Source organism: Hipposideros armiger, unplaced genomic scaffold, assembly GCF_001890085.2.
Source record: "Hipposideros armiger isolate ML-2016 unplaced genomic scaffold, ASM189008v1 scaffold_42, whole genome shotgun sequence".
NCBI classification, from domain to species: Eukaryota; Metazoa; Chordata; class Mammalia; order Chiroptera; family Hipposideridae; genus Hipposideros; species Hipposideros armiger.
This window is the reverse complement of record NW_017731392.1, coordinates 3,171,919-3,198,674: the sequence shown is the minus strand read 5'-3', so window position 1 is coordinate 3,198,674 and position 26,756 is coordinate 3,171,919. Positions and strand designations below refer to the sequence as shown.

The window sequence follows — 26,756 nt, the reverse complement described above, 5'->3', positions numbered from 1 at the left end:
CAAAACGACAGCAACTTGTCTGTTCCCCTTCCCCCAATTCCCCAGCACTGTTCCCATCCCCCAATTCCCCAATAAAAATCTTAAAAAAAAAAATTATAGCTATCCTAGTAGGTGTGAAGTGGTATATTATGGTTTTCATTTGTGTATCCCTAATGACTAATAATGTTGAGCATGTTTTTATGTTCTTATTGGCCACCTGTGCATCTTCTTTTGAGAAATATCTGTGCAAGTTCTTAGCCCATTTTTGAATTGAGTTTTTTTGTTGTTGCTGAGTTTTATATATATTCTAGATATTAATCTCTTATCATATGTGTGATTTGCAAATATTCTATCTCATTCTGTGGGTCACCTTTTTACTGCATTGATAGTGTTCTTTGATGCATGAAAGTTTTAAATTTAGATGAAGCCCAATTTGTCTATTTTTTCTTTTGTTGCCTGTGACTTTGGTGTCATATCCAAGAAATCATTGCCAAATCCAATGTCATGAAGCTTTTCCCTTTGTTTTATATTTTTAGGTCTTATACTTAGGTCTTTGATCCATTTTGAATTAATTGTTTTGTATATTGTACAAGGTAGGGGTCCAGACTTTTTTTTTTCATGTGTATATCCAATTTTCCTAGCACTATTTGTTGAAATAGCTGTCCTTTCCCCATCTAATGGTCATGGCATCCTTGTAAAAAATTATTTGACCATGTATGTGAGGGTTTATTTTTGGGCTCTCTATTCTATTCCATTGATTTATATGTCTGTCTTTATGCCAGTACCACACTGTTTGCATTACTGTAGATATTTAGTAAGTTTAGAAATTGAACTGTAAGTCCTCAAACTTTATTCTTCTTTTAAAAAAATATTTTGTCTGTTCTAGGTCCCTTCAAAGTCCATAACAATTTTAGAATAGGCTTGTTAATTTATGCAAAAAAAGGTAGCTAGAATTTTGATAGGGATTGTATTGACTCAGTGGATCGCTTTGGGGAATACTGCCATCAAAACAATACTAAGTCTTCTAACCCACGAACACAGGATATCTTTCCAATTATTTAGGTCTTTTAAAATTTCTTTCAACAATATTTGGTAGTTTTTAGTATATAAGTCTTGTACTTTTGTTAAATTTATTCCTAAATATTTCATTTATTTTGATGCTATTGTAAATGGGATAGTTTTCTTAACTTCACTTTCAGATTATTCATTGCTAGCGTACAGAAACACAACTGAGCTTGTATTCTGCATCCTTGTTGAACTCATTTCCTAACTCTAACAGTGTTTTAGTGGACTCCCTAGGATTTCCTATGTATGAGATCATGTTATATGGTAATGGAGATAGTTTTACTTCATCCTTTCAAATCTGGATACTTTTTATTTCTTTCATTTGCTTAATTGCTCTGGCTAGAATCTTTAGTAAATGTTGAATACAAGTGGTAAGAACGGATATCTTTGTCTAGTTCCCGATTTTAGGAAAGCTTTCAGTCTTCCCCAATTATGCATTATGTTAGCTGTGGGTTTTTCATAGACGTACTTTATCAGGTTGGGGACATTCCCTTCTATCTGTATTTAGTGTTTTCATCATAAAAGGGTATTGGATTTTGTCAAATGCTTTTTCTGTCTCTTTTGAGATGATCATGTGGTTGTTATACATTATTCTATTAATATGGTGTATTACTTTTATTTTCATATGTTTAAATGTACCTTCACTTGTATATTAATATATTACATGTTTAAGTACAGTCTAACTGAGAAGAGCTTTGTACAAGACCACGAGGCATTTGTTGTCTATTTGCAATTCTGGCCCTAACTTGGACTTGTAAGTTGGACAAGAAAAGATGGCAAACTGGGAAGTGACTGTAACCATGACTTCAAATCACAAACATGTCAATATTTTTTTTAAATTATGTTGCTTTAAAAAATATATTAAAAAAATTCATGTTGAACATGTACTCTTTATTGTTGTTTGTTATTATAATCACATTTTCAACTCTTGACGATAGCTCTATGACTTAAAAGAAAACTGGTACATGTTATTTCTGATTTAGAACATATTATTGCAGAAATGACCTGTACCAGACTTTGGGTAGGTCAAATCATTTAATAAGAAAAACACATATACGGACCTGGAGTTTTTTTTTTTCCCCATAAAAGGCAATAACAATGGTACTGATAGTATTACTTGCTAACATTTTATTTAAGAATGTCTTTTAGCTCTACCAGCAACTCTGGGGACTAAGTACAATTAGTATTCCATTTTACAGCTGAGAAAACTCAGAGAGGTTAAGTAACTTGCAGAAATATTTACAGGTAGTAAGTAGTGAAGCCAGGATTCTGACTCAGAAGCATTTTACTCTGAAGTACATGTTCCTCACCATTTTTACACCTTGGGTACCAGAATTTAATTCATGTACAGACTCAAAACTGTTCAGTTCTCCTTTTAAACTAAAATGGGACTAAAACCTGGAAAGTCATAGGATTCAGTGTCCCATTTGTTGACCAAATTCTATTTCAAGTCAAATACTCGCTAAACACTTACCATGTGAATTCAACCTATGAGATGTATCTTATCTAGTAGTGGACAAAGCTGTACAGGAATGTTTTGTATTTAATTATGCAGTTAATGGCCTCTTGATTATGTTTGATGGCATAAATAGAAGATCTGTACTTACAAAGTCAAACCCACCTTTAACAGAAAAAAAAAAAAAAAAGCAATGCCAAAGTGGCTACTATTAGATTCAAGCACATTATGACATGGTGCATTGAAATCACCATAGAGTTGTTAGTAGAGGAAGCCTGGCCATCTGCAGTTCTAAGACCAGTACCGTGGACCTTCCTTGAGTCCTGGCTCAGGACACTACATGCTTCTGGCTTTCCTTTTAATTCTCTAGCTATAGCAGTGGTGTCTGGGCCTCCCTGCAGCCCCTCAGCCTGAACTCTACAGGTCTCCGTCCTCTGCTTATCTCACCTCCTAGGAAAGCTCATCTCAAACTGTAACCATCACAGCTAAGCAGACGACTTACAAATGTGTACTTGCAATTCTGACCTCTCACACAGATCCAATCCTGATGCTTCTATTGGGAGTGTCTACTTGAACATCCCAGCATCTCAAAGTCAAGATACGCAAACTGGATCTAACATTTCACTTTTTTAAAAAAATAATACCACTTTCATTTCCCTAGGTCCAAAATCTTGGAGGCATTTGTTATTCCTCCATGTCCTGGGCTGAATTTGCATCCATTCATCCACCAGTTGTCTCAAGAATTGGTCCCTTCCAGCCCACCCTCCCACCTGCATGAATGTCTGAAGCAGCCTCCTGACTATCCTCTGCTGTGAAAGACCAAGAGGAATCCTTACAAACTGTTTGTAGGCTAACACTTAGGGGGTTAGAAAGGCCATTTGGCCTTGTGAGGTGATGTCTACAATGGCAGTGGGAGGTGGGAGATGGGTGTAGGCCAGACTAATAAAACATGTAAGAAAACACACACGGATTTTATACATTCGGGAGAGACCTTTCACAGTTCCTTCCTAATGGCAGTTCTTCTCTGATTTGGTATAAAATAGTTCCAAGACCTGGAAGAACAGCGGTTGGCCTCTCTCGGGTGAGCCTGAGCAGCAGAGACAGAGGAGGTGCTGGTGCCCACAGCTGGACATGGACAGCCCAGGTGGACCAATATCTGGTGTCTGTGGCCCTGCTGCTGTCACCATGCAAACCAGGGCTGCACACCTGAGTGCCTGGGACCTTCATTCATGCGCCTCCTCCCAGAGGCATGAGGTATGGAGGTGGTGAAGGCGGAGGTCTGGGCTCCAGATGTCATACAGGAGAGTGCTCAGGTGCCCGGGCTCTGAAGTGGGATGGATCCAAGTTCAAATCCCTGCTCAGTCAACTCTCTAGTTGCCCACCCCTGTAATTAATCTCCCAGAGCAAACCAGGCCATCTGCTCAGCTTCCTGTAAACTCCCAGCTAGAAGCAGTACAAAACAGCATTTATGATACGAAAAGATGGGGAAGATCAATTTTCCTAAATTTCTCACAAGTAATATATCATACATGGTTGGAATGAATACTTTGGCAAACCTCTGAGGTTGGAAGGGGGTGGGATCACCATGAGGTCCCCTAAATGCCTTCTAACACAGGGATACCCACTTAATAGCCCCTAAGTCCCAGTTTTCTCATTTTTGAAATGGGAGTCATGATCCTACCTCACCAGGTTACTTTGGGAATTACGTGAAACATACATAAAGTAATCAGCAGAGTGGCCAGGCCATTAATGGAAGGCCTGCGTGTTTCCGCATGAACTCTGGGGAGGCTGTCATAAGCCCTGGGAGTGCATTAGTACTTACTTGTTTATAAGCATTTGAAAGCTGACAAAGGGGGGAAATAGGTCATTAATACATATCAGACATGTGGTTCCTTCACTCTATTGAAGGCCCAATTACTCACTGGTCTGTTATTTCTTTCAGGGTGATTTCCTTATTATCTACAGTTACAGATATAGATATAAATAATACAAAGAAATTATATTCTCTGACAGCTGGTGGATCCTATCTAACTACTCTGTAATCTCGTCATCTGAAGGGACCCAACTGGCCAGCCCCTGCTCTCTTGGAAGGAACAGTCAGAAACTTGAACTCCCCTTTGGCCACTTTGAATGGGTCTTGACCACCAATCCTGGGCACCAAAGAAACTCTCAAATATCTTTATCAATGGAAGGGACTTGGAGGCTTTTTAAATTGACCTTGAAACTGAAGGAGACCATGGGACTGAAGATGAAAGGCAGGGGAGAAAATATTTTGGTTGCAAGATTAGCGAGTGGCATAGCTAGGACTTGAACCCAGTTATTTTTGACCTGGGAATCTTGCAAAAACAATGCAGATTCTAATTCATGAGGCCTCAGGTGGGGCCTTAGATTTCTGCTGGTTCCGAGACCACCGTTTCAATTGCAAGAGGGTTGGTGGTGGTAAAGCACTTAGACATTTGTTGTATGCATAGTTTCTGATTCAATAAACGATAGTTATTATTGTTATTATTGTTGTTGTTTCTATATTTGCACTGATTGAGCTGCAAGTAGCTCTCAGAAATTGGGAAAGTGCTTTTGGGTTTAGAAGTCACTTTTTTGTGTGTGTGTGTGTGTGTGTGTGTGTGAACTTAACTGGCTCAGATCGGTGCCCCAGTCTTCAAAGACTGATTCAAGTAGGCTGCGTGAACTGACCACACCAAGCTTCAAAGATGGCTTCAGAGCTGAGCATTAGACCTCAAGGTAGAAGGGAACAAACACAGGAGCACACAAAAAGCTGCCTCATGTGCGTGGCAGCCACCAAAGGTGCTATCGCGGGATGGAGCAGGCTTCCTGGCATGGAGGCTCCTGGCCTGCAGAGGATGAACTGGTTTTCCTCAGGCAAAGGTGGGTGACACAGAAGCCATGAGACACATGAAAGGTGTCTTGTGTCCCTTGAGGAGGCTTTCAGAGGTAACCTGGAGGCTCACTACTTAACACGAGGGTCTTGACCAGCAGCGAGGGCATCATTACCTGGGGATCCCCTAACAATTCAGAATCTCAGTCCTCACCCAGGTCTAGTAAACCCAGACATGCACTTCAGCAAGATCCCTGGGAGATCCAGATGCATGTTGCCATTTCAGAAGCATCGCTTGAAGGAGTTCCATTGCACACGAGGTGGCCACAGGGAAAGAAGCATCCGGAGATAGCAGGGAACCAGTCCACTGGCTCCACAAACCCACACCAAGGACCACCGCCCTCGTCATTACTTAGCATCACAATGATTAGACAGCAGCAGCAGCTGCTCACATTTGTATCAGGGCTCACAGTCAACACAGCCAACAAATCAAAGCCTCTATGTTCCTTCGATTTAGAGGACAAGCCTGTCATTTGCACTTGGTGTATACAGAAAACTAAGGCTCAGGGAGATTGAATCATCAAATCTGAGGACCCCCAGAATGACTCATTGAAACTGTCCTTCAATAATTTACCTTCAACACTGAAGCCTAAAGTAAAGTTATTTTATTATACCATGGGCCACTTCATAAATACGTGGTTTCTCATTAATCTGTACTAACTAAGCAGTAGAAAAGGTTAGTCTTAGTAACAATATTTTTAAAGCAATACAAGCTTTTTGGTTTTAAGTCCAAAGTGATAAAAGTACAAGAATGATCTTTTTAAAAAACAAAACCACCAGGATTTATGGTCAAGTTAAGCACAAAGTAGTCACCTCTGGGTACTGAATATGTGACACAAAGGTGACCCCGGTGGCCCTAGGTTCTTTCCAGGTGCTGTTGTTCAGACCTCCTATGTCTTACTTGCTATCTCCAACACCTGGCAGAGCCCCTGCAGAGAGAAGGGCTCAGCAGCTCTCACCTAATGAATAGATGGACAGATGGATAAACACAAAGTAATGTGACACAGCCCAGGGCCAAAGGGATCTAAGACCTGGGGCCCTCTGTGGAAAGGTGAGAAGGTTCTGAAAGGAATGTGGCAGCCAGGTCAGCAGACTCTTTCTCAGATAGCTGATTTAATCTCTCCAAGTCCAGACATTCAGGGGAGAAGCAAGGGCGAGAATAACAGAAAGTCCTACAAATGGACCTTGGGCGAGGCTGATGTGTGACCCACTTCTGACAAATGGGGTGGTAAGTCTGTGCGTTGCTGAACATGTCTGTTTTGTGCATCTGTATAGCCTTCTCTTCCCTCCTCTCTTTCCCCTATTCATTTCCCTCCTTTTCCTTTCTGACATCCCTTTTTTCCTCCCTCTTTTCCTTCTATCCTTTCTCTCTTTTTCTTTTGAAAGAAAAGTGTGCCTTAAAAAATTCCAACTTTCTCATGGCTGAGCTAGAGAAGGAGCAAAAAGAATTTGCTTGCACGTTGTCTAACTGAGCTAGTTAGGGAGACGAGACCTTGCAGGCAGGTGAGATGCTGTCTGCGGCTGACAGGGCTTGGAATGATGGGAAGGACTGGGTGTGGATGGGAGAAATGAAGTAAAGGGCCAGAGGAGCTGTTGTCCAGGTCCCTGTTCTCATGAGGCTTGCCTTGACCCAGGGACCACCGCAGCTCCAGACGCCTCTGACCAGGGTGCCTTCCCAGCTCCATTTCCCACAGTCTGCTCCATGTCCCCTTTCTCCTACCAAAGCTGGTCCCTTGCTAGCCCTGCTTCTGAGAACCATCCTGCAGGCAAGTCTTTGTTTTTACTTTTTCTGGAATGTCTTCTTTTTTCCATCTCCAACAACAACTTTTTTGTTGTTGTTTTGGGACATTGTGCTAATCATTTTATATTAATTAGTTTCATTTATTTTATCCCATTATAGTTCTCTGAAGCAAGTATCTGCATTGTCCCCATTTTATAGGCAAAATGATGAAATTTAGGAACAGAGGAGTTAAGTAATCCGCCCTGGGTCACACAGTTTGTAAGTGGGTTGATCTGGGATTGAGGTCTGTCTGTCACCAAAGCCCACACTCTTAATCACTAATCTTTGCCACATATCTCTGTATCTCAGTACAGTGTAACCACATGTTCACAATTCAGTTTGTCTGTCAACTGAATCATCAACTCCTAGAGATTCAGAATAGTGCTTCTTTTTCATTGTTTTCATCCCCGGCTAGAACAAAGCCACGGCTGGCACTCAGTAAATGTTTTCCATATTGTGCTATATTATATTTACATTTCCTAGCAGCAGATGAGACAGGGTACGAGCCTCAGTCTAGCTCGAGAATAGTTCAAATCATGCTTCTGTGATCTCTGAATTTGTGACCATCCAGGGCTTGGTTCCTAGCTGCTTTGTGTCTTGGTTTCCCATGCCTATGTCCATCTCCACCTTTGAATAGATCGTGAATGTCAGTGAGTTAGGGGACTTGCTTATTATTCTTCAACCCACGCCCTCCACTGTGCCCAAACAGTGCCCAGCAGTGTCCAGCCCACAGGAGACAGTAAGTTGACTACCTAGTGAATGAATGGACAGTCACAGTTCTCTATGAATCTGCCTCCCCAGTTAAAAAAATACGGGATCAAGAATCACGCCATTTAACTGTTATGGGGAGAGAGAAAGTCACGTTACACTATCCATATAGAAAACTAAACTATTAGACTGGAAAGAGTGACAAAGGATATTGAAAATAGAAATGGAGGTTGGGAACATACCAAGGCTCTGTCTATGGAAAATGTGAATGCTCGCTGGAGCTTTTCCAACCCAGTTCCTGAATATGCAACACACTTCCAGAGGATCTAACTTGGGCTTTCACATCCCATTAGCAGAAAAAAAAACCCACACATACAAAAAACGGTATATGTTATAGGTTCAGAACGCATTCCATTTGTGGATTTGCAACTGAGGTGTTAAGAGACTTCAAAAGAGGGCAAAGACTGAGGCGCACGCAGTCTCATCAGACTGGGGAGACGCAGCTGGAACGAGAGCTTAGCCCACTCGAAGACCCTGGAGGCCTCAAGCCTTTCTCCTTGGAGAACTCTGAAAGGCGTCCAGCAAGTTCCAATTTGGGCAGGGGTTTGTTTATTCTGCTTGGTTCAAATCAGGGCTATGTATTCCTAATGGTTTTCATGTCCCTAAAGGTTTTCCACATTTGGGCAAGATCTATGTTTTACGGAGGCCCGAGGAGGCCCTGCTCCCAGCCGCTGTGGCTGCACCAGCTGTGCCAAGAGCACTCAAACGTCCCGACTCTGGGACAGGTTTCAGTGGCATCCACCCCTTGGCACGAGCTTGCAAATGTTCACAATGGTGGTGTGTCATAGAGAAAATGCCTCCATTCTTAACCAACTACAAGCTTTACTGCATTTCATTTTTCTCCTGGTGAGGCTAAATGTTCAAGACTAGCCTTTTTCACGTCCCCACTACCCTGTGCCAATGAAAACTACTTGGGCTTTCACGGGCTTCTGGCCCTTGATCTGGGGCAGACCATTCCTAACCCAGGAAGAGCCATTCAGGTTGGTGACTGCCGTTCACCTGCCGACAGAGGGTGTCCCACCTCTAGGCTCTTGACAGTGACATGCAGCTGTTGGTGGGATCTTCCTAAAATTCAACCTGCGTAAAAGTCCATGATGGCTCGCTGATGCTTTCAGTCCAAATTTCACCTGCCCTCTCCAAACAATAACCACACCTACTGAATTAGCCTTGCGTCTCACTGTCAACATCATAAGATTGTTGCCAAAAACCATGTCCTCATTGTTTTCCAGGCACAGCCCTTATTCCTACTCTAACATTTTACCTCATGTGCTTTTCCTGCCTGGACCAAGACCCTCAACCAAGAATGAAATTCAAAGATGACCTTTGTGTGTTTCGAGTCCTTTTCCACTTTGTCCCAATGTCCAGCCCAGCCTCCTAAATCTTAAATTCTTGATGGTAAGTGTGAATCTCAGAATACAATCCAGGGGTTCCAAAGGTACATGCCCGCAGCCCAGGCAGGTGAGAACCAGAGACAGGAGCTTGGAGGTGGAGTCAGGTATATCAGGGGAAGAGTAGGGAGCTGGTGTGTCTTATCTTGGGGTGGTGCTTGGGTTAGGGCCAGAGCACAGGGCCAGGGAGAACGGTGGCTCAGGGTTGCCAGAGAAGCCTAAACTCTACATTTTAATGCGAAATTGCCCAATTTAAAAAATACTGTAGCTAGTGGGGAGAGGGGAGCCTTAACAGTCCCCCTGGGCCTGGAGTGGGAGTATCTTCAATACCCCTCTCTAGTTCACATCACAAACTTCTAAACTTGTGGAATACAGTTCCCAGGTAGAAGAGATCTGGGTGACCGGCCCTTCTTCCTTTTCCCACCGCCTCAGAACAACTACACAGCATTTCAGCTAATACCATCTGGATCATTACTTCAGAACCATCATTTATTTTCAGATTTAATATCCATGAAATTTCTAAAAGTAAACATCTTTATTTTGGGTACAAAGGGGGCTGGAAGGGGCTGTGCATGTGGAGACATATCTATTTTATTTTTATCAGAATCATCCTTTTCAAACATAAATCTTATTGTGTTTACTGGTGCTTAAAACCCACTGATGGCTTCCCATGGCTCCTAGGGATACAGGCCAAGGGTCCTGAATAACAGCCTGTATTATCTGGTAATTTGTTTTGCCTCTGTGTGTTTTAGTTTCCTCATATGTAAAAATGACATTTAAAAATTTTAGAATACTTTAAAACACACTTGTCACAATGCCTGGCACACATGAGTGCCCAATACCTGTTTACCTTTGTCGCTCTGACTTCTCCAGACTTTACTGATAAACTCTCCAGATCCCCACTCTCCATCCAAACCTCAAACTTGCCATTCTTCCTTCTGCCAATGGGCCTTTGCACATACAATTACTTCTGTCTAGAACACGCTGCCAACCACTCTTCTCTCAGTTAATATCTATTGGACCCTTAGTCCTCAGCTGAAACATCATTGCCTCAGGGAGGCTCTCCTCTGCCTGGGTCAAATCCCCCTTTTAGAGGGTCTCAGACAGCCATGTCCCTCTCCTTGTAGCTTGTATCACGGTTACAATTAATCATTTGTTTTTGTAATTTCTTGATTCCCCACTGGTCTGTAAGCTCCATCATGTGGGTAGGGACAATGTCTGTTTTATTGGATTGTCGGAAAAGTCATGACGTATTTTTTCTATGTTTTTTTACTGCAAAAATGTGTCATGACTTTTCCAACAACCCAATATTTTTGGTACCTTGCTGTGTATGTATTTAATAAATATTTGTAAAGTAAATCAATTTCTACCACCAGTGGCCTCTTCTTGATGGCTCGGGAATGATAAACTTAGGGAAGAGGGCCTTTCCCAAAGATACAGAGGAATTGGGGACTCTTCTCCTGGCTTGAGGGATGGAAAGTAGAGGTGCCCCCACCTCTTCTCTCAGGACAGGGATCCCAGGCCCTCTGAAGCAGGGCTAATACAGAGATGGGCGCCTCCTTCCTTTTTCCCCTTTTCCCAACAACAGTGTGGGACTACTTTGCAGAGATACGCATTCAGGACCACTTGCCAACTGAACCAGGGATACGTGGGCACATTGGGCGACCACTGAAACAGACCAGACGGAAATCATTCCATGGCTGTCTGCCTCACTGTGGGCCAGTTAATGCCTCCCAACTGGGCAAGACGTTCCTGCTCAGAGGCCAATGAAGATCAAAGGTTTAAATGTGCTTCATACGGCTCTCAGAAGGTCTGTCTTCTGCCACCTCCCTTCAGGGCTGGGATCAGCTGAAACCATTTTTATAAATGCTGCTTGAAAAACAGTCATTGCTGGAAAATTAACTTTTTTTTAGAGTTTTTATTGGGGAATTGGGGGAGGAAACAGCGTTGGGGAATCAGGGAAGGGGAAGAGACAAGTTGCTGTCCTTTTGTTCTTCAGTCTAGTTGTGGAGGAAGTCGCTTCACTGGCCCATGTTGGTATTGTGATCATTGTGCTCTTCCCAGGCTGGGGCAGATCAGTCGCCAGCTGTCCAATGGCCACTCACGGAGACTCACAGCAGCTCACGCCAGCTGCTGGCTGCTCACGCTGGCTGTTGGCCACTCATGGGAGCTTCGGGCAGCCCACTGCAGCCCCACTGCAGCCTACGCTGTCACCGGTGATTCATGGCAGCCCAGCTCCAGGTCGAGCTGTTGTTCACCATCTTAGCTGTAGAGGGCGCAGCGTCACTGGCCCATGTGGGATCCGAACCGGCGGCCCTGCTTCTCAGAGCTCGCACTCCCAAGCCAACGAGCCACTCAGCAGGCCCAGAAATTAACTTTTGATGTTGGTGATGCTCACAGGATCAAACCCAATGGCTTCAAATGTTCCGTCCTGGTTTTAGGACAGGTAACTGTGTGGCAGCCTGGAGTTGTGTGCATGTGTTCATTTATCCATTCATTCACTCAACAAATATTTTCTGAGCCCCTTCCATGTGTCAGGTGCTATGTAGCTTTTGTTTTTTTGTAAAGAGGAATACATCTGCTTGGTCCATTAGCTAATAGGAGTCCCTTCTTCTCCCATTTGGTGCTATGATTCTGTGCTATGACTACTCAGCTATAGGTGGGAAGGACCTCCCCCTCCATCTACCTTCATAGGTGCCCATAACCAAAGAATGCTTGAGATATCCTTGAAGACCTCCTAGGTCAAGGAGGCAGCAGGCATATAGAAAAATAATCAATTTTGTAGTCAGATGGACCAGAGTTCAAATCAGGAGTTCCATATTGTACTTATATATGTATGTACACACACACACACACACACACACACACACACACACACACACACACACACACACACACACACACACACACACACACACACACACACACACACAAAGGCTAAGACCTGAGTAGGTGGTAACACTGGAGTGTTTCCTAGTGGTTAAGAACTTGGATTTGGGAGTCGAACAGGCTTGGGATCAAATGCTGGCTTTGCCTCTACAAGCTGATCTACCCCAGGTCAAGGTTTTGGTTCTAGACTTTGTAGATCTTCCAGGGTCTCTGAAACATTTTGCACTCTCTGTTCCCTGTTCTCAGATAATCCACAACAATATCTGGTTGAAATGGATTTTAGATGATTCTGCTTATTAATGCAAAAATGGGACTGTTGGTATAAAGGGGAATAAAACACCCACCACTGCTACAAAGGGTGTTTCTGGTGACTGTGAAATTCACAGGGAGAGCCTCAGAGGGGTCACACATTTGTTCAGGACTTCATAGAATCACTTGTGGGATTAATATTATAGAAGTCATTTTGTAAAAAAAAAAGTTTGCTGTAGTAATGAAATACAGAGTTAGAAGATTCAAAATGCCAAATATGTATTACCGGTTGGCAAAACATTTTAGACTTTCCTGAAAATGGTCAAATATCTTCTAGTAGAATTCAGTTCATAGGAAACAAAACACTCTTAAAATGCTCTCTTAGTACTTTAACTGTACTACTAATTTCTTCATGATTTCTTGGTTTTAAGACTCAATTTCAATAGAAGTTTAAATAATGACTCACAGTCTTTTGAGATCTTCTCTTTTTATCCTCTTAAATATTTGCTACTGACTCACATATTATTATAAATCATAAGCATGTTCCATTATGTTCTATAAATGTTCCCATGGACAAGAATTTTCATAGCTCACTTAAATGAGTTTTTGTTCTTTAAAAGAATAAATGACTTAAAAACACTCAAAAGAGTTAGTTATATGTACTGAAAAAAATCTCATTTTGTTTTATTGTAATGAGTAATGCACCTTCATAAAAATACACAAATTTTAACTTGAACACTAAATTTTGTACCAATCATAGATTTTTAGATTGGGACATGGCTCCCAATCCTGGGAATAAATGCTCAGCATCTTTTTTACTCTGGAGAAAGAGGATATCTGCAGAGATTGAAATAGAAAGAACAGAAACTTCATAACACAGGTGAGGGCACGTTCTCCTTAGTGAAATAGGTGTTCATGTTTCTCCAGGCTCTTAAATGGTTTTAGAAACTTCAGACTTCACTCAAGATGGTACAGAGACTTCCCTCTGAGCCTTTATATCCTGTGCTTATTTCAACTATAACATTGTACCATCCTAAAACTGCACCTTTATCTGTCCATCTCCTCCACTAGTAGGTGAATTTCTTGAAATCTAAGACTATCTCTTAGTCACTATTTTATCCTCAGGGCCTAGCACAGTGCTTGGTACATAGTAGATACTCAACAAGCATTTGTTGAGGGAATAAATGAATGAGTGGCCTAATGCATGGGTCCTAAAGAAAACCTAACTGAAGATTTTACATATGGGTGGCCTCCAGCCTCTAGATACCTCCCGTTAAGTGTCCCATAAGATGCTATTGCCCTGGGCCCAGAGCCAGGGAAACCTGGAGGGCATTTTTCCTTCTTGTGCTCGTCTATGACTAAACATGTCTGAATTAAGAACAGTGGAGGGCTGGCATTTCAAGGTGCCAGTCACAAATGGCAGCAGTCATTATCACCGCTATCATCATTCTCAGCATCACCTTCATGTCCTAACACTTATTCAACACACATTAGGTGTCAGACCCTATGCTGAGTTCTTTATATACGTTATCTCATTGCATCCTAAAAACAACTCTACGAAGTTGTTGCTCTTATTTCCAGACACAGAAGCCTTGAAAAGTCTCCTATTCAAGATGACACCGTGTTGACGTCAAGACTCAAACCCAAGGCAGAAGGATGCTCATGTGTAATTTCTGTTAACCATGAAGCAACTCAGAGGCCGTAAGTCCTAACAGGACAAACAGAGCCCAAAATAACGCTTGCTATATCCATTTTGAGCCCCTTTCCTACCTTACTTCAACAAAGCCTTTGGTTCTCCCCTATCTGTCTCTTCTCATTTGAATGTGAACCCCACATTCAGGGTGGCTGCTGACAACAACAGTATTGGAAACGAGGGGCTTGAGTCCATCGGTCTTCACATGGGCTCTAAATGCCTCTTTTTAAACATTATACATGTAGTATGTGCACGTGGAAATTAATATTCAAACAGTCTAGGTGGGTAGAAGACAAGTAAAAGGCCTCTCTTAGAGGCAAACATTTTTGCATGTTTCTGTGTCTATTCTTTGGCAGTTATCTCTTACTCCAAAAAAAGGCTTACATCCCTACTTCTTTTTATTCCCTTCCTTTTAAAGAAAAACTTATTCAATTACCTTGATGAAAGATGAGGAATTAGGTCCATTCTCCCAATTATTGCATGCTATATACTTTTAGTTCTGTTTTTCTATTGTTAACTGTTTCAGCTTTAAATACTATTCTTAAACTTCTCTCTTTACCTTCATTTTAATGTATTTCTTGACTCCCCCAAGGTTATCCTACCTGCTCTTTATCCTTCTTGAATTAAACCTGCTTTTTTTTAGGATAAATACAACAATTTCTTATTCCAGTTTGTTTTTAGGGAACATATACTTTACTGACATTGAAAAACCATCTTTTTCATTTAAAATATTCAGGAGTTAATTACACACGTGTTAAGCAAGCTTTTTTGGGGAAGCCTTAGAATATAATTGCTGTTGTTTCTTTGGGTATAGAGTTTCAAATCACTATCTTGCAAGTGAATCTGTGGAATATGGCCCATTCCAAGTTTCTGTAAGAAACTTGTAGGACTTGACATTTTTATGACCAGCTCAAATATGGGAACTTCAAGTGACGGTTTGGGGTTCCTGTCTTCAACCAAGCTCCGTTCTGAATTCGATAATTAGGATTTCACAAACCCTTAACTTATGGATTTCTTGAAGTGATGGTGGGGGAAGGGGGAAATTTTAATATTAAATTTTATATAATTTTAAAATATTAAATATTAAATTTTAACCATTAATAAATTGGAAGGATTTGAAATGATTTTTTTAAAGATAAAATTAACATCATCTTAGAGTCAGTTCCTTTCAGCCCATTCCGTCTCCACATTCTATCAGTCCTACCTCTCATGTCCACCTCTCTGCTGCTTCCCAAGGATTCAGGCTTTTTGGTACAGGAAACAGTTTGCACATCGCACAACGGTGCTTACCCGAGGGGAGGAGAGGTCTGAAACCCAGCTCACGTGCTGTGCAGTAGATGATATACATGGGAATGAGGCTGCATCACCCTGCAGAGAGTGGGGAGGGGGGCTTTTTTGTAATTTCTGCCAATTACTAAACGTGCCAGCAGTACCCCACCAGGAGCACTGCCTTAGCAATAGCCTCCTAAATGCATCCAGTTCTCACTGCCCTTCACCCCCAGCCACCTTCCTTACTAAGCATACTCACCGGAAGTATCAGAGATTATAATTCAGTAGGTTTGGGGGTGCAGTGTTGCCTGACAGCCGAATTCTATGAACACGCCCCCCCCCCGCATTTAGCCTCTAATCCCATTAGCTATGATAGAAAAGCCTCGGTATGACCGGAGGCAGTAATCTCTCTGAGGGAGTGCCCCGGTATGACCAGAGGCCGATAAGACTCCCTCTGAGGAGTGTCTCAAGGTATATTGGGACCTGTTGGGACGCTAACAGTTAATCTCCTCTGGGAGGACACAGTAACAAGGTGTCCTGGGGCTATGTGGTGGATATGTGAAGGCATAGCATATGCTGGAACATAATGGATATGTTAATAGATAAGGCTTTGAGGCACAGACCTCAAACGGATGCTAATCTGATCAACAGCAATTTTACTTCTCAATAAAAACCAAGCGTGGACTCGATTCGGTGGCTCAGTCTGACTCTCTGAAGGCTGAGTCCCTTGGTCTCGCACTTCAATATTACTTCTGTCTCTGTCTCTTTTTATTCAATCTGCGTCGCCCCTCTCGTGTCCCATTTGCCCTTGCCACGCAGGACGTGACAGTGCAGCCCAGAAAGCTACGTTTTGGACACTGATGCTGGGCAATTCTGATGCAGGTGGACTAAGGATGGCACTTTGCATAGCTCCACCCCACACTGCAGCCAGATGGGTCTTTCTAAAAAACCAGTCTGATCAAATCACAGCCTCCTTTAGAAGCCTTCAGTGTCTCTCATTTCTTACAAGGTAAAATCCAAGCTCTTTACCATGAAATACAGCCCCTGGAGACCTGTTTTCTCCTCCTGCCCCAGCCTCATGCCTTCCTACCCCCTGTACTTCCAAGTTTTGGCCAGAAAACCTGGTAGACCAGTAGTTCCCTGAACACATCATGCCTTTTCCTGTCTCATGCCCTTGCACCTGTGTGCCCCATTCCCTCTGCCAGTGACCACCAGCTCCTCCATCTGTCCCCAGCCCTCCTGACGGAGTTTCCCTATCAGCCAACACGCCAGGTCTCTACGCTAGCCCATCAGGTCACTCTGTTCACAAAGTCCAGCTGGGATCTAATGCCGAGGAAACAGGAGATTATGTTTTCATGGGGCAGCGAGAGAGGAGTGGGTGGGCTGATACAGTTAGGGGGCTCTAGACCCCCGGGAGCAGCAGGTACCTGGGAAGGAGGGGAGAGGAGTTTAGACAAGGAGAAGGAAGGCCCCAGAGAAAACCCCACAATTCCAGAACTCTGGTGCTGGTAACAGTTTTCAGGACACTGAAAATTGACACTTGTGCCAGCTTGGAAACTTCCTGAATGTATTGGCATTTCGTTTTGTATAAGTTTCATATGTTTGTACAACCAACAGTAAAATTAATGTTTTCTTTCTTTGGTTCTAAAATGATTTCATTCAAGTAAGTGTTATCAAAGAGCAAGGATTACATGTCCCCTGATTCTGTGAACACGCCAGCCACTTGATTCCATGAAGGTTTATGGGCTGTCTCTTCTAGGCCTGGTTCTGTGCCAGACAAGGTGTGTTTGTGAGAGGAGGATGAACATTAGGGCTTGGGGACAGAAAACCAACTATTAGTAAAACAAGGCAGAAATGGGTAGTGCCACGGGAGAGCTGCAAACACGACTCCTTCACAGTTGTGATCGCGGGCCTTGGGGAAGTTTAGTCTGGGTTAGCTGTAACACACCCTTACTAGTTGTGTGACCTTGGGCCAGTCATTTAACCTCCCTGAGCTTAAGTTTCCTGGTGCTAATAATTTCTTCCTCACGAGATTGTCAAAAGGACTGTCTTAGTTTCCTAGTCTGCCATAACAAATTACCACTACTGGGACGGTTTAAAACAACAAAGATCTATTCTCTCACAATTCCAGAAGCTAGAAGTCCAGCATCAAGGTGTTGGCAGGGCCATACTTCCTCTGAGATTCTGGTTCTTCCTTCCGTGCGTTTTTCTAGCTTCTGGCGGGGCCCAGCAGCCCTTGACATTCCTTGGCTTGCAGTTGCATCCCTCCAATTTCTGCCTCCCTTACCACTCAGTATTCACCCAAACATGGCTCTATCTCTGTGTCTCTTCTTTTCTTCTAATAAGGAAAACCAGTCACTGGATTTAGGGCCCATTCTAACTGAAAATTATTTCATCTTAACTTGATTATATTTGCAAGGCTTGTTTCTAAGTAAGGTCACACTCATAGGTATTAGGGGTTAGGACTTCAACATATCTTTTTTGGGGCGTGAGGGGACAAAAGTCAACCCACAGTAAGGACAAAGTGAAATAAAGCAGATGAAGGGCTTGGTGCATTGTCTGGAACACAGTAAGCATTCAACAGGTTGCCTGGGTTCAAGTACTGACACTATCGCTACCTGTGCACCCTTAGGCAAGTTTCTTAATGTCTTTGGGCCTCAGTTTCCTCAGTAAACAGCACCTCCCTTATTGGACTATTGAGTGGTTTTCAATAAAATCACACACGCAAAGCACTCGGAGGAATACCTGGCACCTAGCAAGAACTAAAAATGTTAACGAGTGTTATTATAATTCTATCCAACTCTAGCCCTCTCATATCTTTATCTTTCAGATGGAAGAGTTTAAAAGTTTAGAAATAACAGTAATGAGGGTGTCATCTTCAAAAAATTCAAAGAAAGATATGTAATTCCTCTGCTTGATCCTCCTTCCTCCAGAAAAAAAAAATATACATAATTGTTTTGACTCAAGAAGCATCACGGCTCCAGTAATATTTAAGGTAGGTGACTTTGCTTTCCACAGGCACTTCGGAGAAGTGCCCCTGGTTATAAGCAGGGGTGTGGAATCACACTCCTTGGTCACACCTGGGCATGGTGTCACACTCCTGGATGACACGTGACCACCTGTGGTCCCAAGGCAGAGGGCTTTTGTCCTGGGCCTGCCAAATTTCCTGGCCCTATGAGCTACAGATTCCACCATGAACTGAGTCGTCCAGCACTTTATGAATCTCTTGGGGGGTAATAAGGGCTACCTCAGTAGACCAGAAACTTAATATTACATTTTCTCTAGAGTGAGAAATATTACTTTACAAGTTGAAGACTTCCAGATGGGATCTTTTGCATTCTTCCAAGAGGTGACATGGCACTGGGCCATCGTGGGCAGTGAATGAATACTTTTTAGTTGGTGAACTGGTACAGAAACATACCCCAAATTACATTAATGCATACTTTTAACCATCAAGCAAATATTTTCAAGGTCAGAAAACTAAGTCAGACGATTTCTTTAAATAAACTTAAATCTTGGAATTAGAACTATGCATTGCCTTCCCCTGCCTGGTAGGCATGTAAAGGGTAATTGTTTTGATTATGAGGAAATCAACTAAGACAGCCTTTATAAACGAAATTACTTACAATGTACAGTCAGGTAGTTCAAATGTGTGTGTATATTCCTATTATGACTGCCTGTTTTTATACTCAGAGGTATTAAACTTTAGAAAAAGACACAGTAGAATATACTTATTGTAGTAAAAGAAAATAAGTTGAAAATGTATTAGACCTTTCTATCAGAAACAACATATTCCCCATTCTCAAATAAGCATATTAAATATGTAGGGCACTCTGTTTTCATATTAATGTTCTATGTATTAAATACATTCATATTGTTATGCAACCATTACCACCATCCATCTCCAGAACTTTTTGCATCTTGAAAATGGAAACACTGTACCCATTAAACAGTAACTCACCATTTCCCCTCCCTGACCTGTCCCTTGCAATCACTATTCTATTTTCTGTCTCTATGATTTTGACTATTTTGAGGACCTTCTATAAATGGAATCTTATAGCATTTATCTTTTTGCCTCCTCCTTTTTCTCTACCTTTCCCAACTCCATTTAATCTACTTCAAACATGATCTTTTCATGGAAGAGGTAATTTTTTTTTACCCTCTTCCTTACCCTTTCCCTCTGGGGAAAAATTTTAAATCCTGCTCTGCCTCCCTTTTCCCTTCTTCATTCCATTTATAAGCCTCCCATTAAAAAAGAAGAAGAAAAAAAATTTACTGGGATAATAATTTTCTGATTCTTTCATATAGGTATGAGTTTTGAAATATAATTAACCATAATAAAAGAACTACAGATGCTAACATCTAAAATGTCTGAAATGGCCCAAAGTTATTTTCCAAATCTCCATAAAAGTTTAAATTTAATGCTCTACTCATCTTAATTAAAATTATTTCCCCTTAACAAGAATTGTTTTTAACTCGCTTGTATTGCCTTTTTTCTTAGAGGCTGATTTCTCAGTATTCTAAAAATGGCGTCTTTCTCCTTATTCCATGAGAAGTGTGTAGATTTAAACTATGTTATGGGTTAAAGAGGTTTTTGAGGACTAGTGTCAAATTACAATGAACCAAATCACCACATTTAATCCTGTTTCTCCAGGAAAGTGTTCTAAGTTCCACACAGTTCCTGAGAATTGAACTGCTGGAATACAAGCCATTTATAAACTGGAGACTGAGTGAGTGTTATACACTTCCCATAGATTTTAATTAGCAATACAGAGCTGAAAGCTGTTGACCAACTCGATGCCACAGGACACACAGTGAACAATAAAAGAAGCAGACAACCAAGTCACAGTAGCCAGCATATCTTCCAGACTCCCTGCTGGAGTATATGGCCAACAGAGTTCAAGACCCAGCTAGTCAATACGCTGAACCTATAGATTCTATAAACACTCCATGACTTCAAACATCCACATAATTTTTGATGCATTTTCTTCCATTGTGTGTTGAAGAAACGTATGTTTCACTATGCACGTAACAGATTTTGAAAATCCCATGGCGAGCACACTGAAGTTGAAAAAGGTTTCCAAGAAAACAAGCCAGAGCCACAGAAGTAAGCCTGGAGCAGAAGCCAACCAGCTAACTATATTATTCAGCAGTAAGCTACTTACAGAAGGATATCAGAAATCGTTACAGAGCTGCAAAACAGAGGGTTAAAGAAACTCCCCACCCCTGCATAAAATGCCAATTTAAAGGTAACACATTAGCTGAGGGTCCAATGAGTCCCAGAGCTGGGAATGTTCATCTATGAAGCTCTAATCTGAGCAGGGAAGTGCAAATAGTGATTGAGATCAAGTTCCTATCAGGGCAATAGACACACTAACCAGCAGCCTCCTTTTTTCTTCCCAAATGTCTGTGTGAGACTGGAGGCAGCCTGCCTTGCTTTGGAGATAAATCTCTTTGCAATTAATAGAGAAGGAAGAAAGTGGCTTTCATAGACTTTTGTTTGTGGCCTCACGTTTCAGGCCAAGCCATTTGTCACATAGAGCATTAACTCCCTCTCCACACTCTTTGAACACTGACAGCCACATCGACATTGTTTGGCACTTAACTCTCTGCAGACTCATATTAGTCTTTAAATTCTTTTTTTTTAAATTTTTTTTATTGTTAGTTTCAGGTGTACAGAACAATGCAATAGTTATCCTTTTCACCCTCACAGAGTAACAACCCCCCTCCCCCCATGTATTGCCCTCCCACCCCCGATATCATGCTTATCTATTACAATTCCATTGATTCCATTGATGCATGTAAATCTGGCCTCCTCATTAAGATGATAAACAACCTAAAGGCAAGTAAATAGACTCACTTCATTAGGATCACCCCTACCACCTACACACTGCTGGGTACAGAGTGGGTATCTGATAAACACATGCTGATTAACTCACAGGATGAGGGCCTCACATTGAGTCGCAAGCACTGAAGCAATGTGAAAGCCACATGCCAATTGCAGCCCAGCTTCAGGAGGAGTGCTAATGGAGAACGGAAGCTTGCTGGTCACCGGGAGCCACAGCAGAGTACAGAAATCTTGAATCCTGTGCACCGGGGAAACTGCTTCCCACCTAGAGACCATGAGCTCCTTAAGGGCAGGCACTATGCTTTGTCCCTACCCAGCACCTAAAACCCAGTAGAGGCTCAAAAAGCATACGCTGAACGAATGAAAAACATATGAAACCAAGTATCTCCCCTTTAGTCTCTTGGATTAGTGGTTCCACAGCTTTTGTTTTTCTCCACTCATCATTTGTAACCAATCCACAGCAGTTAAAGTGGCTCCAGAAAACAAACCAACATGGCACCCACGTGGCACACAGGGAGGTATGTACCTCCTCTCGGCCTGCTCAGGGTGTGTGTCGGGGCGGGTAAGAGGAGGTGGAAGATCAAAAAGGAAGGTCACTGGCCTGCTAGCCATGGGTCTGGGGCTTGCTGGGGAGGAACAAAAGCTGCTTCCCTTGAGAGAAATGGCTGGATGTCAGATCGCACTCTTGGCAGCCCCCAGGCAGTGGAATGCTGCTCTATGTGGTCCTCGTCTGGTTGGCAGTTTCCTGCTAGGGAAGGCTGCCAAGCAGGTTGTGACAGCTGTGCAGTGTGCAAATCTCCAAGGTTCTTTGGTGCACTGACATTTCTGACCTGCCTGTCTGCGACTCGTGGGAAATAGCCGAGAAGCTCCGATGCTGAGGGACCCATTTTCCACTGGCACTCATTTTTCAGCAGAATGCCTGTCTATCTTGTCTTTTAAGAGGGAAATCACTGGAGGATGGCCTGTAGCTTTTCTGGTCAACATGAATCTACTGAATCTGTGTAGGAAGGAGAATGACATTTCACTCTGTTCCCAGCCACCGTCGGTTTTCACTGTGGTCACGTGACTACACTTGTTTATGAGTATCTTATCACAGTAATTGACACCTGTCATGGACTACCACTAGGAGAAAGCACCTGTCTGAACAATTAAAAAAAAATTAAAGATAGCTTTTTAACCATTCAGTTCTTTTGGAAAAAAATTTCAAAATCTTAATGCTTATTATTTGGAATGTTTACAATTGAAGGGATTTTGATAAAGGGCTCCCTTTTTATAGTCTCTGAAAGCAGCTACTTTGATCTAAAGTTGCTGATAAGCAAACACAATGTTTTATCAGGGGAATTATAAAAGTTAACTTAGATTCTTTTCTGCGCTCAAAGGTGAAAAGTTAAACATAAAATTTCAGACATACCTTTCAGCATCATTCGCCCAGTGGATCCTCCAAAAGTACTGAGAAGGCCACTTCTGGCTCCTAAAGATGTGGTTGCTTCCAGGAGAGAACCGGTGATGTACTGAGATATAGAAGTCCTTTGGAGGGTGGCACGATACTCACACACGGTATCTCGGACACATTGCTTTAAGCAGGGACCAACGTTAATCCTTTCATGGGCTGTCTCAGAGACTGGGAGCTTTGTGAAGAAATGGAGAAGAGATCCAATTGTATCTTCTGTTTTTTCTCCCCTTCTCACTGCATTGTAGATCTGTGAATAGCACAAAGTACAGGAAGTATTAATCTAGTTTCTTAGAAAAGCAAATTTACTTGTTGACAAAATGCCAAGATGACTTATTAAGAAAGAAGTCTCAGTCACTCTAAGCACAAACACTTGAGCACCGGACTCATGTATTAACCTGAACATTCTACAGACACCATTTATTTGGAAAAGCTATGTGTAGTTATGAAATAGGCCATTCAAACAACCCTGCTATCAAACAGAGCACTTACAAGTGGTACCAACCAAAAATATATTCAGCTCAAATTTCTTCTCCTTCTCCTCTTCAGCAGAGCAAAGCTCTTTTACAGAGGGACAAAGGCAAACCTTTCCTTTTTATCCCTTTGGACTCTCCTGAGTGTCTGTCCCAGGTCTGTCTGCCTCCAAGGAATACTTCAACCTGAAATTCATGAGGAGCCTTTCCTCCATGCTCAAACAGAAGTGAGGATGAGAGGATCATGGGGAAGAAGAATTTCTATATTTCTCTCTTGGGCGTAATCCTTCAATCCATCAGCTTGGATCAAAGTCTTTGGATTCTTTTCCCTCTTCCTCCTCCCTTACCTCCCACATCCAATGAGATGACAGGTTCTGCCCACTCTTCCTGTTCTGTCTCTGTCACTATCCTGATTTCCTCTCCCCTTTATAACCTGATCACCAAGAATTCTCTCCAGGACATTGGACTATTAGAACAGGTTCCCAACCATAATTCCAATCCATTCCAAAGCAATCATTTAACATGCATTTATATAGATCCTGCTCTGTGCGAGGCACTGTGTTGAAGGATGTGGGGCATGGGCAAAGAGTAATACACATTTCTTGTGCTGCAGGATTTCACAACCTGACTTAGAAGGTGAGGCTTGAAAATTATGAGGTTTGACATTATTGCATGGAAGTTTGGGGTTTTGTCAAGGTCTCTGGAAAGCCAGAGGCTTCTGGGTAGTGTATAAACAACAAGTAAGAAATATAACATGGGGTGAGTTCATCTAGGTTTCTGATGGTGGAATAAAGGTTGACGACACTGCGCTGCTTGCATCAAGCCACCGTGAGCACCTTGCCTTGTTATTCATTCATCCAATCAGCAAATAGTCATTATGTGATTATTATATACCAGTTACGTGTCAAGCCTGGGTAAATAAGGCAGCTTCTCCCCTCAAAGAGTTCACAGTCTAGTAATAAGCAAAAGAGCTCATAGTAGGTAGGAATGGAAGTCACCCCCTCTGGTGACATCAATGAGTGGTCAGGGAAGAGAAGACCTCCTATGCCCACCAGGCTATGTGTGTGTCCCATGAGACTGCACACTCCAAATCTCACCTTAACCAGGGCCCACGGGCACTCAAGGGGACATCTGCTGATCTGTGCTAGATCCTTAGGAGACCCTAGAATGTACCTAGGACCTCCCTGATATTCAAACTATGCTGGCCCTAACTAGATTTCTACTCTGCCTTCCTCTGCCTACTGGTATATACTTGGCACTTGAAAGCAGAGTGTAAATTCTTTGGCTTTCATTCTCTGTCATTAAATTTCTGGTGGTCAGTATGGCCATGGAGATGGTATGCTGGGACAGAAAGACCTCAGGCTTTGGTGTCAGGAATATGGGGTTGTACACCTGGCTCTGTCTTGACCGGCTACAGGGCTGGTCGTGAGCAGGAGCAAGCTGACTTGACTGTTTAGAGACAGCTTCCTCCTCTGTAAAATGGGGATACTAAGACCCCTTCTTAGGGGTGCTGTGGGATTCACCAAGACAATAAAGTACTAGGCCTGGTATCAAGAAGTGGTGCCAATTAGAATTGGGCAAGAAGAGAATGGAGTTGTCTAGCCTCAAGGAACAGCAGATGGTTATATAACAACAAAGCATAGTTTATGAATTCACCTGATGGGGTTGTACCCTTGCTCTTACAAGCTGCTGGATAATATCATCTTCACCTTATTTGGGTGTATTGTGAGGGGTAGAGAGCTGCAGAGCTCAGGACATGCTTTTCTTCTCTCATCTCTGAATCATACAGGCAATCTCCAACATATTGTCTCAAAGGAGTCCTTCAGAAGTAAATGTTCTAGAAGTTCAGGGAAAAGAACCCACTGTGAAGTCTGACAGCCAAAGAAGGCTTCAGAGGGAAAACATGTTTGAGCTGTGTCTTGGAAAACAGGCACGGCTCTCACTGCTGCAGCTGGGGGAGGCAACTCACATTGTAAGCAAGGGTGAAGAGACTAGAAAATGAATGTGTCCTAAGGGTGTTGAGTAGAGCAGGGCGTTTAGAGCAGACAAGAAATCAGAAAGATCAGAGGGTCTGATAAAGGAGAGCTTTGAATGTCAAGCAAAGAGGTTTAATCCATAGAAGTGGGGAAGTCTGCACTTTTTTTTTTGAGTCTGTTTGTTTATTTTTAGCAGAGGAGTCATGCAAAACAAAGTTTAACTTTACAAAGATTAACATGCTCACAGTTCTTAGTTACTAGTGAGTAGATCTACGTTCTTTCCTTGCCAAGCTCCTCCTTTGGCTCAGATGCCCCCACTCATAATGTTCTGTGTTCCAGTTTCCACATCACGCCTTCAGATGCCTAATGTCTGAAGTCCCTTACCCAGCTTTCCCAAAGGGTTGTCCTCAACTCATTAGATCTAGAGAGACTGCATGACCTAAGGACTCCTTGATCCTGTAAGTTTGAAAAACTCAATATGTAGTTCTCCTTTTGAAGTTTTACATTCCATATTAGAATATCAAAGACAATTAAAAAATTCAGAGTAAAGAAATCTATTTTATTTTGCTTAACTGAGTATTTGAGTATTACTCATGTCATGACCATGGATTTTTTTTTTTTAAGAACACACAGCCTGTGAATGTAGTGTTGTACCACATAATTTGCTCTAATCAAATGGCCTTTTCTTAGTCTCCTTTCCTTGGGCTCTGGAATCTCTGAAATAGACAATTACCCATCTTTCTTGACGTTCTGCCTCACTTATCGTCTCACTGCTCCATCTCTGCCTTATTCTGTGGGCCTTCCAGACAGTTCCTCCTTGGGCCTTCCAGACAGTTGTAATCCAATAGAAAGTTGCCAACAAGTGCCTAATGTAGGGGGTCACAAATTGGCTGGCCATGGGTCAGATTTACCCCAAAAGAGCTGTTTCATCTGACACATAGTGTTTTAAAATCAGGAAAGTTTACATGCACATTGAAGTTACTGCATCTCCTGAGAAATGGAATAATCTGGCAACACAGAGCATTCCCATATGTGGTCAAATGGTTACACCTTAGACGGGGCATGAGTTCTCCAGTTAGCACCATTCCCCACCACTCTCTAGTGATCATACCTGGCCAATGTCTAGTCACCATCAGTATATGTGTTTGTGACCCCTGCCTTAATAGGATCCAAACATGGCTGTAAATACATACAATAAACACTGAGCCCCTCCACTGTGTCGTCTGCATGCTCTTTCCTGTGCTAGTTGCCAAGGATACAGAGAGACAGCCATGGTCTCTGCTGGTAAGGGACATTGCAGCTCACTTCCAACATATATAAATGCTATTAAGTGATCATTCAGCATTGCTATCAGCCACTTGTTTCCAAGTCTTCAAACGTGTCTGAAGAAACAAAAGATGAAGAGCTCTAAGAATAAAACTGAGCTGCCATCACCATTGTTAACACCCAATCCACTAAGAACCAGAAGAAGATCAACAAGTTCTACCAAGATCTGGACTGATGCATGTTAGTCATGCAAATACCAGCAGAGCTGAATTCAAGGCACTTGCTGGACAAATGTTTAAATGTGGATGAAGTGG

The 26,756-nt window shown here is 42.4% G+C and overlaps 1 protein-coding gene across 2 annotated transcripts in view; it reads right to left on the bottom strand.

Moving 5' to 3' along the window:
- LOC109380957 (1-phosphatidylinositol 4,5-bisphosphate phosphodiesterase epsilon-1) overlaps positions 1 to 22,984 on the bottom strand; it is a 186,942-nt gene extending 163,958 nt beyond the window's left edge. The window contains exon 1 of one of the 2 annotated variants that reach the window (XM_019639094.1): positions 22,689 to 22,984. In XM_019639094.1, coding sequence (XP_019494639.1) covers positions 22,689 to 22,701 — 13 coding nt within the window. In that variant the 5' untranslated portion in view covers positions 22,702 to 22,984. The remainder of the gene's footprint in view (positions 1 to 22,688) is intronic. The other variant, XM_019639093.1, reaches the window with a different exon arrangement.
- Positions 22,985 to 26,756: the final 3,772 nt, after the last annotated feature.